This window comes from Cavia porcellus, unplaced genomic scaffold (genome assembly GCF_034190915.1).
Source record: "Cavia porcellus strain 051 isolate PalLab524CR breed Dunkin Hartley unplaced genomic scaffold, mCavPor4.1 scaffold_6, whole genome shotgun sequence".
Taxonomy (NCBI): domain Eukaryota; kingdom Metazoa; phylum Chordata; class Mammalia; order Rodentia; family Caviidae; genus Cavia; species Cavia porcellus.
In genome coordinates this window covers 25,691,519-25,706,584 of record NW_026947489.1, presented here as the reverse complement: position 1 = coordinate 25,706,584, position 15,066 = coordinate 25,691,519, and the positions used below count along the sequence as shown (strand labels likewise).

The following is a 15,066-nucleotide window of genomic DNA, read 5'->3' as shown; positions in this document are numbered from 1 at the left end:
AAGTATTTGTCTTAAATGTGTGTGATGTGACTAGAAGTAACTTTCACTAAGGCTGTTTTTGTCCGGTGTCTTTGCTGTGGCTGGATGTGAGTCCACTGCTGTACCCCGAGGCTCTGCAGGGCTGGTGGTCCGAATAGCCCTCAGGTTCTTGTGCAGCTGTCTGGGGTAGGCAGCATTTTCTGGCTTTTCCAACACACTGGACAATTACAGAATGCCAGGATCTCAGTTATGGTTAGGACAGTTTCATACACAATTATACTCAGCTAAGTTCAACTAAATCTTTCTATCTTCATTGTAACAATTAGGACTGCAGCTTTCCCCTTGAAAGATGATTTTTTAAAAAGTTAAAATGAAGTCATAGTACTAGTCTTTTATTTTTTGCCTCCATGTAGAAAAGTAGAGTTGAAGGAGTGGGGAACACGCTTGGTTGTCAGGGAGAGTTGGGTCGTTTTTGAGGGTAGGTTTCGACCTCACATAGAGCTGTTCCCTGAGCGACCACAGAAGAGGAACCTGCAGACATCTGAGCCAGAAGGCTGCATTGTGAACAAGGGGAGATAATGGGTGTCTTGAAATAAAACCTGCTGCAGAGAGAACACCTGGGTGAGCGTGTGTTTTGTGGCCCTGAGCTTCCTGGAGGTCAGTTTCCTCACAGGCATCTTCATCCTCTCTCCTGGGCACTTGGTCCATGTCGCTTATCCAGTGGCTCTACTGTCAGCCATCCAGGGAGATTTACATGTCCTTGAGTTCTGCCAACTGCAGATCAAGAGATATCTGAGGAAAAACTTAGAGAAAATTCGAAAGGCAAGATGAATTCGCTGTGTGCTAAGCACAGTGTAGAGTTCATGCCATCCGAGCAGTGTCTTGTGGGCCTGAGTCTTCCTAGCACCCACTTGAGGTCACTGGGCTGAGTCTTCCTGTGTAGTGAGGCCAGCTGTGGTTGCATCTTTGCTAAATGCATGTGGACTTTTTACTGTCCTCTAAACAGAGCCTTATAACAACTGTTGGCACAGCATATCCACTGTGTAGCCTGTGTAATCTAGAGGTGATTTAGAGGTTAGGGTGGGCCTCCTCCAATGCTGAAACCTTTATACCAGGGACCTGAGCACCCCTAAGGTCTGGAGCCAATCTCCATGGATACTGGGAGGGCTGGACCCCTGCTCCTCGCCTGGATGGTGGTGGGTACCCCAACTGTTTCCTATGCCTTTGCCCGCTCTCTACACAGCAGTGGTAGGGTGGCAAATTCTTGGGAGCTGGTTGGACAGCACAGACAGCAAATAATTCTGGGGAGATTTTTCTTCCTAACTAGACCTGAGTGGTGGACTTTTACTTGCCCAAGATTCCCCTGCTCCTGAAACAGTATCATTCACGTATGTCCTAGTGAAACAAAATTCCACACCAACCATGACCTCCTTCTGACTTTCTGACTGGTGCTGGATTTTCCAAAAACTTTCCTATAGGATGGTCTCTGAGCTGCTCTCACCCGGCCCTTACCACTGTATATGGTAAGTGTCGCGGGAGCAGCTCTGAGTGTTCCCAGCCATTGGCTCCCTCCCCGACAGATCGACACGATCTGTCCTTGGGGTCACGTGCAGGTCTGCCACACAGCCTCACTCTCACTGGCGCCTGGCCCACGTGTGGTTGTGCTCTCCCCTGCAGCCCTCACCACTTATTTTAACACCTGTCTCTTTGACTTTTGCTTCACGCTCTGCCTTCTACAAAAGCTTTTTCCTGTCTCGTCCCCATTCATCTTTGTGTCTCTACTTTGAAAATCTTACTATGTTGTTTATTTTGCCTCATTTGCACCCGATTTTAGTGTTATTTTTTTGGTTTGGATCTCGGTTTCACATGTATTTCCCTGAAGGGGTGTAGCCTACCACGTGTCGTTCAGAGTTCCTGGGAGTGATTGAGGCAGATTTTCCGCCGTCTTGGGCTGTTTTTATTTTACAGCCAGTGTGGAGGAATACCAGATCTTTGAAACTTTCATAGCTTGTAATTATCTTGTTTGTTAAATGTCCCTTTTAACCACATCAGTTATAAATTTAGAAAAGAAAAGGTTAGGGTAAGGTTAGGGAAAGGCATCTTGAGACCATAATGCTAAGTGACACAAAGGCTAAATATCACATGGTTTCTCTTATACGAGAAGCTCAAAGTATAAATAATTTAAAGAGCAAAGTAAAAGATGATAGAATGCAGGGAAGGAGGACTTTTGGAGGGGGGATCAGGGGATGAAGAGAAGGGCAGGAGGGAAGGGGAAGTGGAAATACCAGGAGTGTATGAGCCCGTTCCCTGTGATCATTGTATTCATTGTGTATGACACACTTGTGCTAATAAAAAAAAAATAAAAAGTGAGATAGAAAAGTTGATAGAAAAAGGAACAGCTGTGCAGCCAGCATCACTTACGTTTAACTCCTTTATTTTTCTTGAACAGTTCCAGTATTAAAATGTCTCCTTTGCTTTTGCTATTGAAACTAATACTAGGAGATATCTGTCCATGATTAGTCTAACTGAAAACTCCCCAGGACTATCTCCATAAAGGAAAAATGAGTACGTTTTAGGTGACTGACGTGGTTTTTTTTCTCCTTTTCCTTATAATTAAAATGTGAAGTGTGTATTTGTTAAGCTTTAGCCCTGGGGAGTGCAAGTCTGGTTTGTCATTTATGTGCCTGAAGGCAGAAGGGTCCTGGTGGCGCATGTGTTTGTGACAGACCTGTTTGTGCACCTGCTTCCTCAGCAGTGCTGATGCTGTTGCCCTGAGCTTCGCTCTGCACTGAAGAGGTTTTCTTTGTATCCGCAGACCTCATCCTTCAGTTAACATTCATGTTACCTTGTGTATTTGTCTTCGCCCTGTGTCTGAAGATATTTCCCCGAGGAATTCTAGCTCTGAAATATTTAAAATGTTGACTTCAAAGCCAGTGGAGCTGTGCCAGATGTAGTTCTGAAGATAAATGGGGGAGCTCTCCACAAAGGATGAAGTTGGAGGCCATTAACTTAAACAGGATGCAGTGCATCTCAGGCAGGCCGGGCGTAGACATGGTCAAGAAAGCAGAAAGCCTTACACTGAAACAAAACCAGGCAGTTTTAACCTATTCAGTGGTCACTGTTGTAGGACACTGTCTCTCTGGCACTCCTGGCCTCCCTCCTGCTGTGCAGAGGGTCGGGTCACCCTTGGCACCAGGTTTCCTGCAAGCGAGTCGTCAGGGGTGCTGAGTGGGAGCTGAGCCCTAACTTCTAAAGACCCCAGCACCCCAGAGAGCCCGTGAATGCTGAAGACTATTCTGTCTCAGGGTGCTCCTTGTCAGGGGGCATCACTCATTCCCAAAGGCTGAAAGATTGATTCCTCCTAGAAAAAACAGGAGACTTAGATTTCTTGTGCTGTTTTAAGAAATCTTTATACCATGGCTAGCAGCATTCACATTTACATGTTTACTGAGTATTCCTGGGGTCTTCACTGTTGTTACTCTGCAAGGAGAATATTTTGCTGCTATCTGGAACCCCTGGAAGATATTAGACTTCTGGGAGATTTTGTATCCGTTGGAATGTGTGAAATGTAGTTTGGAAATAGCCTTTGGCTAGAATCGCATTGCATCCAAAGCAAGCTAGCTGCATCCCTGAGCTTGGTGTTACTACCTTCTCCAAAGGGAGGAACAGGCTTTCCTAACCTCGTGTAGAAATAGCCACTGGCTACAATCATGTTCTAGCCAAAACAAGCTATGGAGGAAAAGACTTGGAGGCTAGAGCTAAGACGAACAGTATCAGGAGTGAACAAATTTTAGAAACCTAAGCCACCCATTTATTCATGTAGCACACATTCACATCTGCAGTATGTCTGCCATTGCGTCACTGTAGATGCTGGCACTGAAGGATTGCATTTAGAAGTAAATACAGAGAAATTCCAGAGAAAGTGAGCATGGGAGTTTGAGAAATGCTCAACCAAAGTGTGGGAGAAGGAAACAGAAGTAGAGCACCAGATAGGGAAGCCTAGCCAGTGCGACCCTGGGGGATCAGAGGACATTTTCACACAATAATGGGTGCCAAAGAGCAGGATTGCGTCACTCTTCCCCCTACCCCTTCAGAGGTAGGGAGCCTTCCCAGGCCGCGCAGCCCACAGCTGCCATGGACTCCCAGTTGCCATGCGTGTGCACATAGTATACCTCCCATGTCTTACACCTGAAGCTGCTGTTGGATCCTGTTCAGAGCCGGCCCTGTCCTTGTGGATCCCTGTGACCTCAGATGAACTGCTGCCCTGACTCTTCCTTTTTAGGTGTTCCCTTCTGCTTTTTCAAACTGCTGGTGCACAGGGCTGTTCTGCAGGTATTTGTGTGCATCCTGACCTCTGTCCTAGTCCCTGCCCAGGGCCTCATTCCTGCCACCCAGTCTGCACTGACCTTTACACATATGCACACTTCCTGATTCCATGCTGATCAGACCCTGGTGCTAGGTCCAGCAGCCTCAGTCCCACCACCTGCTAAGATGTATCATTAGTCCTGACCTGGTACCGACATTCTGCACCTCTCCATGCTGTGTCTCCATGCAGCACGGTATGGGAGCTGCCCTGTGGCCCGAGTCACGAGACTGGATGGTCTGAACCCCTATCAGGTCTATCAGAGAGCTGATCCTCTAGGCTAAATGAAATTCAAGAGAAGGAAGATCACTGTGTCTCATACCTGAAGATCACTGTCATTAAAGGGTCATGTGTTGCCTCCTGCCCCCTTTACCCTCTGTGAGTTTTTTAAAGAACATAATTGCTCCCTGTTTGTGTGTTTGTCCATATAACTTACAAGACATACTTTAAGCCACCTCATGCTTCCTTAGAAAATTTCTTTTTAGCACAGAATCTGCCACAAGTGCTGACAGTTTTGTGATTTGTCTCCATAGCTGAAGGCTTTGATGAACGTTTGAAAAATATTTCTTGTTGTGAAATAGCCTTTCACGTTAGTTCATTAAATACTAGTATCCAGGCCATGATGCACCCTGACATGCCCTATGCTGTGCTTCTTCGTAGATGTAACCCTCTTCGTCCCTTACTTCAAATTTCTCTCAATAACTTGATGATCTAGTTTAATAACCCTGAAAAAGGTTCCATCTGGTTATTTATTTATTTTGCAAATAGTGTTGTCTTAGTTACTTTTTCTTGTTGCTGGGACAAAATACCTGAAGTCCAAAATTAAGGAAGGAAATGTTTATTTATCTCACAGTTTGTGGAGGCTTCAGTCCGTAATCCACTGGCTGTAAGGCACATGGCAGAGGGGCAATCATTTATAGCTACATGGTGGCAGAGACAGCAAAGGCATCAAGAGTCAAAAGGGACAAAAAGGGGAAAAGGGAGGGGCAAGTCTCTTTCCCTCCCTTATATTATATGCAGACTACTCACCCCAGTGTGGGTGTAGTACTCACACCCATAATCCCAGCATTGGACCATGAATCAACCACAAACTCTAGAAGCCTGCTTCCATGACTGTATGTAGACACCCATGTAGACACTCAGTCTTGTGTACTTTTTGCTGGATATAAGCATTAGTTTCTGCATGGATAGACCTTGGAAGTATTGCCAGCTGCCTGGATGTGTATTAATGTAGTACCTTCAGTTTTCCCTAATATTGCAAATACTGTTTCTCAATTGATTTTATCACCCTGCATTCCTGTAGCAGGGAACATGGTTCTCTTGTTAGAGGCCTGGGCCATCCACACCTAGCATTGCCTGACTTGTGTCTGTCCATCTAGATGAGTGAGTAGAGTGTCACATTAGGGTTTTAATTTGCACTTCCCTTTTTACTATTGAATTTGTCTTGTTTCTCTCCCTCTCTCTTTTTTTCTCTTTCTCCCACTCCCTTTAGATTTCTCTTTTGAAGACAGCCTTTTGTAAAATTCTGTTTTTCTCTAGCTATCTTGCTGTGGAGCCCTGAGACTCTTTGTGTTTCTTGTTGGAGATGTGAGCCCTGTTGGGTGTGTGGAAAGTTAATGTCCATTCCCACAGGCTGGCTGCTCTGGACCTTCTTTGTGGTGTCTTCTCATTCCCAGAAGTCCTTGATTGTAATGTGGAACAGCTTTTCAGTTTTTCGCAGTTGGCTGGGGCTTCATGTGCCCTGCTGGGTGAGTTCCCCAGTGACAGCTTTGGGCCTAGGGAAGGTTACTGTCACACAGCTGTGAGAAAGTGGAATATGTGAGACTTGCACTGAGTGTGTTCCGGTGCCCAAGATCAAGCTTGGATCAGACGTCCCTGGGATAAGAGCACTTCTGCTTCTCCACGGGCCTTTAGGGACATCGAGGTCCCTGAGAATGGCCTGTTCCCCACACTCTGAAGAGGTAAAGTTGCGTTCTTTGTCAGCTGACCACAGTCCGGCCCTGGTCCCCTGCCCCTTTCTTCCTTCCTTGTTCACAGGAAGTCCTGTGATTTGTGGTGTAGAAGGCAGACTTAGGATTTTTGAAATAATGTTTTGCTGTGAAATGTGGGAGGAACACTTGCTCATCCCAGTAACAGGTGACTCCATGGAACTCTCTTCAGATTCATCCCTAGATGGCTGGACAGATGCTACCTGCACCTGGAAGTCACCGACTTTGTTCTGGACTTACGGTTGTCTCATAATCTCCTGTTGGTCATTCATTAACTGCCTTCTGCTGTCATTTCCCTCTTCTGAGAGCTTTGATATGTAATTAATGCCAGTGGTGGAAAGAGCCCCCATCCAGAGGTGGAAACAGGCTTTCCTCCTTAATAACCCAACCCTATAATCAGTATCCAGTAGCCCTCTTTTGGTGGGACATAGGCTACTTTGAAAATATGCTAACAGTGGTGAGAGGAGGCCCCAAATACCTTTGTTTCTCCCTGCAAAGTGTCTAAACTCCAAATCCTGCCGAGCTGGTTGCGCCAGTCAGAAAGAAGGGGCGTGGATCCACTTCAGGAGTGAAGACCTCAAAATAATTTAACTTCAGCCAGCAGGCTGTCCTGTGCCATGGCTGCTGGACTCGAGCACAGTGCCTTTCCCGTTGCCCTTGTGTCCAGCTCACGGAGGGCATCTCGTGCCTCCAACTATGTGGTCTCTGTCTGTGAGCCTTGGGCCCAGATGCTCTGGCTGACCCTTCCTACCTTGACCCTCGTGCTCAGCACTCTTGCAAACACTCTTCCTCCCATGGAAGTGCAGCCAGGGAGGACACCTGCGTCCTGGAGCACCATGCATAGGCAAGTGGCGCTGGCTGTCGTCAGGATCTAGCTCTGGCCACTGGCCACGGACAAACCCTTTTTTAAAAAATTTGTTGCAATCTTTATTGTCCTTCTTCCTGTAGGATCCTTAATACCCCCTTCACTCATGTTGCTTCCATCACGTGCTCCTGTGATTTCTTCAGCACTGAAAGACTGATCTTCCTCAGAGGGCCCCACATCTTCTCCAGGACAGGCTCTAACTCTGGAGCTTCCTGCTAGAGCTTTTCCGGCTGCACCCTATCTTCTCCTATCCTGTGCCTGGTGGTCCTGCTAATTGGCCCTGTGCTATCCAGGGCCTGGTGGCCATGGGGATGCCCCTGCCCTGTCCTGTGCCTGGGGCAGTGTCCCCTGTACAGTGTGCTTCTCTGACATGGAGGCCTTGCTCTCATGACCTGTCTACCCTTCACCCCCAGCCCAGATGCTGGCCCAGTGCAGCACCTGTCCACCCCTGCCACCAGAAATGGCCACTCCTTCCCCAAGTTCCTTCCTGAGGCCCCTGTTTTCACAAGGGGAGAAAGCGGGGCTGGAATCCTGCTGCCCCCTCAACTGTGGGTCTGTAGTTTTTTCTACCAAAGTCTGTTATCAGGAAACACTTCCTATCTTCCTGGAATTCTCAGTGAATGTTTTTCTGAAAAGCTGGGTCATTGGTCTCACCTTTACTAGATCATGTCAAATCATTTTTCCACATGCTTGGACTGGTTTACACTCCTGCAGTGGAGCGAGGTACAAGTTCCAGTGCTCTAAGTCCTGGCGTGTCTTTTTCATTTTTATTGTCTCTTAGGTGTACACTATTTACTCCTGGCTTTAATGTGTATCTTCATGCTGCATGCCCCACCTTTCATGTTTATACCAGGCATTCATGTTTCCTCTTCCGTGCCATCTTCACTTTTCTTGTTCATTTTTAGACATTATATGTATTCTGGGTCTCCTTTGTAGACCAATAGGAGGGGATGTGCCTTTTATTTTTTTTCCTACGACACCTAGAAGGCTGCATTCTTCTGTGTCTCTACTGTGACTTCCCCTTCCCCCACCAGTAAGGGAGAGAAATGAGTGTAGTCCCTCCCTGCAAACCACGTCCTGGAGGTTGCCGCTGTTGCTTTTCCTTGTGTCCTGTGGACTGGAGCCCAGTTCGCTGGCACATAGGGTAGCATGGGAGGCTGGAAATGGAGCCTGTGTTCCACACAAGCATTTTCCCAGCTCAAAATGCCAAGAGAGTGGATTTCAAGACCATTGATGGATTCAAAGGCTTGGAGCATTTAGCCTTGGAGGAGGCTACAGAAAATATGGGTGTCTTCCAGTTAATTGTCCTTTACTAAGCCATTTTCTGATAAAGGTGCATATCTTCTATATCATTAAAACTCCTAAGAGTTCATAACAATAATGTTACAGTTTCAAACCTGTTTTCATTTTTATCAGAAATGCATTTATGATTATGCATTTATGATTATGATTATGAAAGTAAAATGAGTATGAAAGAAAGTAATCGGAAATGCAGTGACACAGTTAGAAATTGAAATGAAATTTGTAATGCATTTATTTAGTTAATTAGCCAGAGGAAAAAAAATCTCATGTTCATTATTTTTGCAAAATGTTGTGGAAGACAACAGAATCTCAGTCACTTAGTACTGAAGTAAGGCTCTCACATTTGTTTTTATCAAGTTCATCTTCGTTTTAAGCTAAAGTGAGATAATACAGCTTTAGACTGGTAGAAGTGGTAGCATTGTTGGTTTAAGATATTGTTCTCTCCCACCCACTTTTGTCCTCATACCCTAGCTCATGTGTGCAATCTCTGCTTCCTAGGTACGGTGTCAGCCCTGAGAACATAATCCTCTATGGTCAGAGCATCGGGACCGTCCCCACTGTGGACTTGGCCTCGCGGTATGAGTGTGCAGCTGTAATTCTCCACTCCCCTCTGATGTCTGGTTTGCGCGTAGCCTTTCCAGATACCAGGAAAACCTACTGCTTTGATGCTTTCCCCAGGTAAGCTCACATTTGCACAGGTGTAGAGTTGACCAGAGGCTCAGTTTCACCTCTGATGTTGCTGTGACGCTGGGCCGTGACCAAACCTCAAAGGAACACAGCCCTGAGCTGAGCCCTGTGCTGGGCAGCAGAAGCATGGGCTGTGAATGTGATATGTGTGCTGAAGAGAGACTTGGGTCTCATCTGTGAAAATCTTCAGATGCTGTATGAAGACTTGACTATGCTTGATACTGAGATTAATTAATTCAGCTGTGCTATGTAGCATAAAAAAGCATCCACATACCCATTCATCCATCCGTCCGTCCATCCATCCATCCATCATCCACCCATCATCTATCCAGAGGGATCGGTATTACTAAATCACAAAGAACTAACTGCAAAATGTACATGAAGCAGTTAGCAGTGTTTCAGACACTGAAATAGAAACAAGCAGAGGTTTCAGGCTCCTGTCTTTTGATCAGATAGCACAGGGTAATGAAAGGTGGTGTACGCAGTTAGTCTTTGTAAACAGAATAAAATGTGAAGGAACTACCTGCGGGCCAATTTTGATCTTGGGGACAGTAGAGTGAAGTGAGCCGCCCCCAATCAGCCATTCCCCCTGCTTCCCTCAAGTGGCAGGAGGCTCCTGCAGAGGTTCCACGCCCGCCTGGGGAGGGGACCCATCTGGGAGGGACCCACCTTGGCACAGTCTAACCCCATCCAGTGAAGGAGGTGGAGCCACTGCTGACCACGCCCTTGCTGTTTTCTAGTCCCACTATTAGAAAAAAATCAAGAGCACATTGTTTTCTTGAATGCCTTTGTACTTATACTTGCTTTTTCATTTTTATCCCAAAGCAAGAGAACTATTTAATTTTTAAAAAAATTATCCCCTAAACTTCCCATGTACAGCACTGTTGAGACTTGCCTGGCCAGCTCAGCTAACCCCAGCTCTTTACAGAGACAGCCGCAGCAGAAGAAACACAGGTTTAGGATTTTCCTTGCTGTCATTCTGCTGATGCTGGGGAAGATGCCATCACTGGGCTGTGCAGACACCTGTTCCATGGACCGTCTGGTTGCACAGGAAGAAACCTTCTGTTAGCACCTCTGGGCTTTGGCTCTGCATGGTTTGTGCCAGGATTCATAAAGCTCAGCTTGCTGGGAAAGCAGCCCTGCAGATACCAGCAGTGTGGCTGGGAATGCCAAGTAGAGCAGACTTAGGGCTCAACTACGGCCTTATTTGTTCTGAATTGGTAATGAGAGGCCAGTTTGTTGAAAGACAGATATTTCGCATTGCTGTGGGAAGCAAGTCTGGGTGTTACCCTGGCAACAAAATGAGTAGGTTTTTTCCTAGCTCTTAAATTAGCCTGTACCTTAAAGTGCAACCAGGATAACTGGTTGCAACTTACTAATTAATAACAAATCAGCAATTTAGGCTGAGTTTGTCTGATTTTTTTTCAGGCTTCTCGCTGTTTTTCATACTTCTCATTTACTGTTCATAATAACTTCAGGAGTTGATCTAGTTATTGTACTCATTTTAGAGACTGGAAAACTAAATCTTAGAGAGGTTAATAACTTGCTTAAAATTTGGTGATTGTAGATGAAAACAGCCACTCCTCCTCACTAATACTATAAATTATTAATAGGATGATTTCAAACCATTAATGATTACATTGACTTTCATCATTAATTGAATTTGGTAAACATCTTCTTAGTTTCCATTGCTGTCAAGTGGCAGGATCATCCCTGTTCTCGAAGGAAGATGCTTTCACAATTTCTTTAAAAAAAAAAAAAAAAAAAAAAAAGTCCTGATCATTTCATTTGTAGGTTTTTTTTTTTTTTTTTTTACCTCCACATTTAGGGTCAGCTCATGACATTAAATCTCAAATACACTCTCCATACAGTGGATCCCCTGCAGAGCCAAGGGCCTGTCCACAGCACTGAGCAAATACCTTTTTAATTGAGTGCAATTGACCTCTTTCAAAGGAAATCACTGTAAAACTGATGTAGGAGCAAGTAAATTTTCAAGTAAGATTCCTAATCTGTAGAACTGAATGTTGTTCCCAAGGTGTTGCTGTTTGCCAATTACATGGCCCAGGAGGTTTTGCTATCTTTCTGGGAGGCACTGAGTGGGTTAGCAGCCTCAGGAGTTGTTAGCCAGCTGTTGGCAGTTGATTGTAATCTTCAGAACTGATGTCAGAGGCCGGGAGTATAGCTCAGCAGCTCAGCGCCTGCCAGGCAAGCGCAAGGTCTAAGTTTGATTCCCAGTTAAAAAGACAAAAACAACAGAATTGATGTCAGAGCTCTTTATTATTTCCACAGCCTTATGCCTGTTACTTAATAATCTCTCTGGGCTTCAGTTTCCTCCCCAATAAAACGGGGATGGTCCTTCCTCCATGGTGCGTTTTGAGGACTGAGCTAGAGTGCCTGCTTGTGAAGCTGTTGGCTGCGGGAAATGTTTACTGTTGACAAGAAAGCTCCCTCTAAAGTACCCACTCTGATTCTTCTGCAACATGACTAGGACTAAATATGAAAAGGAAATCAAAGATAAAATGGCCAGGGCTGGAGATTTAGCTCAGCGGCATAAGCGCCTCCCTTGCAAACATGTGGTCGTGAGTTTGATCCCTGGTACCGGTAAAAAAAAAGAATGTGAAAAGATAAAATGGCCTGTGGCAGGGAACAAATTGGAGAGAGATTTGAGTCTCACCCTGCCAGAGAAGCCACCCCAACATCCCCGCCCAACAGGTGCTCCAGACTGCATTCTCCTGTGCTACCTGCTTTGAGAGCCCTGAAGCACAGTGCAACCAGGGTAACCATTGAAGATCCTTAGGTATTTGAAGGTATTCAGCCTTTGAAGGTCTTAAATATTCAGCCTTTGAAAACAGATTGGATCTGTGTAAACAGAAGCCATTTGGAGTCAAATCTAAGCATCCCATTAAGTTTTCAAGCTAAGTCATAATTCTGTTAGAGAATTCTGGTGCAATAGAGAAGCAAAAGTATAAAATGAACAGGTTTATTGAGTTGAGGACGCGGAAAGGCGCACACAACCCATAGCAGCTGGGCTGTCACCTTCGACCAGATACAGAGAGGCAGAGGGTTATTTGACCTCTGATTGAAGTGGTGCATGGGGCGGATGTTGATGACGTGTGAGGAGCCGATTGGAATTCTCTGTGCACACAAACAGGAAGGGGAGCTTCAATTAGGGCTGAAGAAGAAGCAGGAAGTGGTAAGCGCTCCCAGTTTGGCCTTCCGCCATGTTAGACCACCGCCATAACTGTACAGTAGTAATTTATACTAGGGCAAGAACCTTTCAGTTTCTACCAGGAAATGAAGGCTTTTTATAAAATGGGATTTGCATGTTGTTAATAAATTTTCTTTTTTCTTTTTTTCTGTTAATAAATTTTCTTTTAAAAAATAGATCTGAAAAATTGAGTACCAGGGAATTAAGTGTTCAACTTTCCAAAGTTATTCATTCATATATGTTAAGTACTGGCCTGTTTATTTTTTAAATAAAATCATCTTCCAAAAAAATAAATATATAAAAAATATTAGTTACTGGTTTCTTAGTCTGGTGCTTTTAGGAGTTCTGTTTTTAATAAAATGACTTTAGTAAAAACAATAGCTAAATGCAATGTGGTGTTCTTGATGAGCTCCTGGAACAAAAAAAGAATGTTAGTGGAAGTACTAGTGAAATCCAAATAAAGTCTGGAGTTTTTGTTAATAGTAATGTACCAAGCTCAGCTTCTTAGTTTTAACAAGTGTACATGGTAAGGTACTATGGTAACCTTATAGGAAATGGATTAGGAGTGTGACGAAACCTTGAACTGTTTTTGTGTCTGTTTTGGAAATACAAAATGAAAAGTTTATGTAAGGAAAAGATGAGACACTAAAACAATGGTAGGGGATAGACAATCACAGTGTGTCACTCTGTCACCAGCTGTAATAGATGGGCGACTCCAGCGTGGGACATTGATGATGGAAGATTGTGTGTGTGTGTGCATATGTGTGTGTGTGTGGACAGTGGGTGATTGCAAATTCCTGTACCCTCCTTCCAGTTTTGCTGTGAACCTAAAACTAGTCTAAAAACAGTCTGTTTCATAACTCCACTGTGTTCACGTCCTTGCCTGTAAACCTGGACCCCAGCATCCTCAGGTACATGAGCTTAACTAACAGAGCCCTTTCCCTCCCCTTCTGTCTTGCAGTATCGACAAGATCTCCAAGGTCACCTCCCCCGTGCTGGTCATTCACGGTACGGAGGATGAGGTCATCGACTTCTCCCATGGGCTGGCGATGTACGAGCGGTGTCCCCGAGCAGTGGAGCCCCTCTGGGTGGAAGGGGCTGGGCACAATGACATAGAGCTTTATGCACAGTACCTGGAAAGACTGAAACAGTTCATATCTCACGAGCTTCCTAACTCCTGAAGAACACAGCTCAACCTTACCTCATCTACTGTGAACAGACGGGTCCTCTGTTTTGCACACGCTTTAACGGATAGCCCGATAGCCACAAAGAGATGCCCGGCCTTTCGGGTGTTCTCCTCGAAGAGGTCATGCAATCTCAGTCTTTTGTATCTAGAAGTTGTTCTACTAACTCCCACCGCACACACACTCCCAGCTTCATCGCCTGGCTGGATCTGGAACGCGAGCGACCTGGGACCATCTTCTAGTGCTGTATAAAGTGTGCTCTGTCTGTGTCACCCTCGCCCACTGCCTCTGATCATCAACCCGGGCTCAACCCTTTCCACGCCACTCCTCCCAGTATTCGACATGCAGCTCGCTCTCCACCACTGGGTTCTTGGGCTCAACCATTTGTGAAGCTGTGATAGTGTAACTGGAAAACTCTCGTGGTGAAAATTCCTTTACTAATTTTTGTTAACATGTTGATCTTCCCCAGATGAATGAGCTGAAGGGTAATTTACTGAAATGATCGCAAACAGCTTCATCCACTGTAACCTTATAAATATAACTGGAATATTCTTAAAAGGAACCTGGGGTTTTTTTAGGTGTAAATTTATTACTAGCCAACAGAGTTTTAATATTTTGATTGTATGGTTGGTCTAATAAAGAGCCTGGCCAACTCTCTCCTATAAAGCCCTCCTTGTAGGCTTTTTTAAAAGTACTGTACATATTTGCAATTACATTGTGCATAGATTCTTATTGGGTAGTTTTCTTTTGTGGGGCTACAACAATGAACTGCAAATTCCTTGTTTGTAATATAAATGATTGAATACATTTTGTTAATATGTTTTTATTCCTATGTTTTGCTATTAAAAAATTTTATAACATTTCCAAGACAAAAATTCCAAGTTTATGCTTTGAAGAATTTATGTAATTAAAATTTCACTAAACTACTCTTTTTAGTTTAGGAGTTTTTCGGGTGTTGACACTGGAGTGGCAGAGAAGCATCAGAAATGTAAGGTGCTTACAATTGCTACATGACTTGTATTGGTTGGGGGTTTGGGTCTGGGGTCCTCTGGTTTTAATTTCTTTTTGAATTTAAAAGCCTTAAATGTCCTGTGAGCCTCTGATCATTGTACACCTGGATTGCGGTTGGTTGCCGGTTTGTGTCCTGTTGCGTGGCTGCAGCACAGTGGTTGGTAATGGAATAAAGGATGCATGGATCAGAAGGTGTGGGCTGGTGCAGTTTTTCTTTATCAAAGAAACGTGAATAGGAAAACAGTGTAAAAAAATAAAACAGCGTTTTGTCTCGATTTAAGAGGAAGTTTCGGGCCCATCAGTGTGGCTTCTTAAGGTGTGCGCAGACCCCTGCTCTTCTGTCTAGGATTTGGGTTACTTTCAGAGGATTTGAGATACCGGATACCGGCGGGAGGGGCAGCAGTGTATGTAGAAAGTGCTCAGTGGTGCCAGCCCTGGGCAGTCTCAGGAGCTTGGGACAGCCCAGCCAGGAGGGACAG

The 15,066-nt window shown here is 44.9% G+C and overlaps 1 protein-coding gene across 1 annotated transcript in view; it reads left to right on the top strand.

The window, feature by feature from the left end:
• Positions 1-14,778, top strand: part of Abhd17c (abhydrolase domain containing 17C, depalmitoylase) — a 41,065-nt gene extending 26,287 nt beyond the window's left edge. The window contains exons 2-3 of the mRNA XM_003475736.4: positions 8,996-9,175; positions 13,354-14,778. Coding sequence (XP_003475784.1) covers positions 8,996-9,175; positions 13,354-13,573 — 400 coding nt within the window. The 3' untranslated portion in view covers positions 13,574-14,778. The remainder of the gene's footprint in view (positions 1-8,995; positions 9,176-13,353) is intronic.
• The last annotated feature ends 288 nt before the right edge of the window (positions 14,779-15,066 follow it).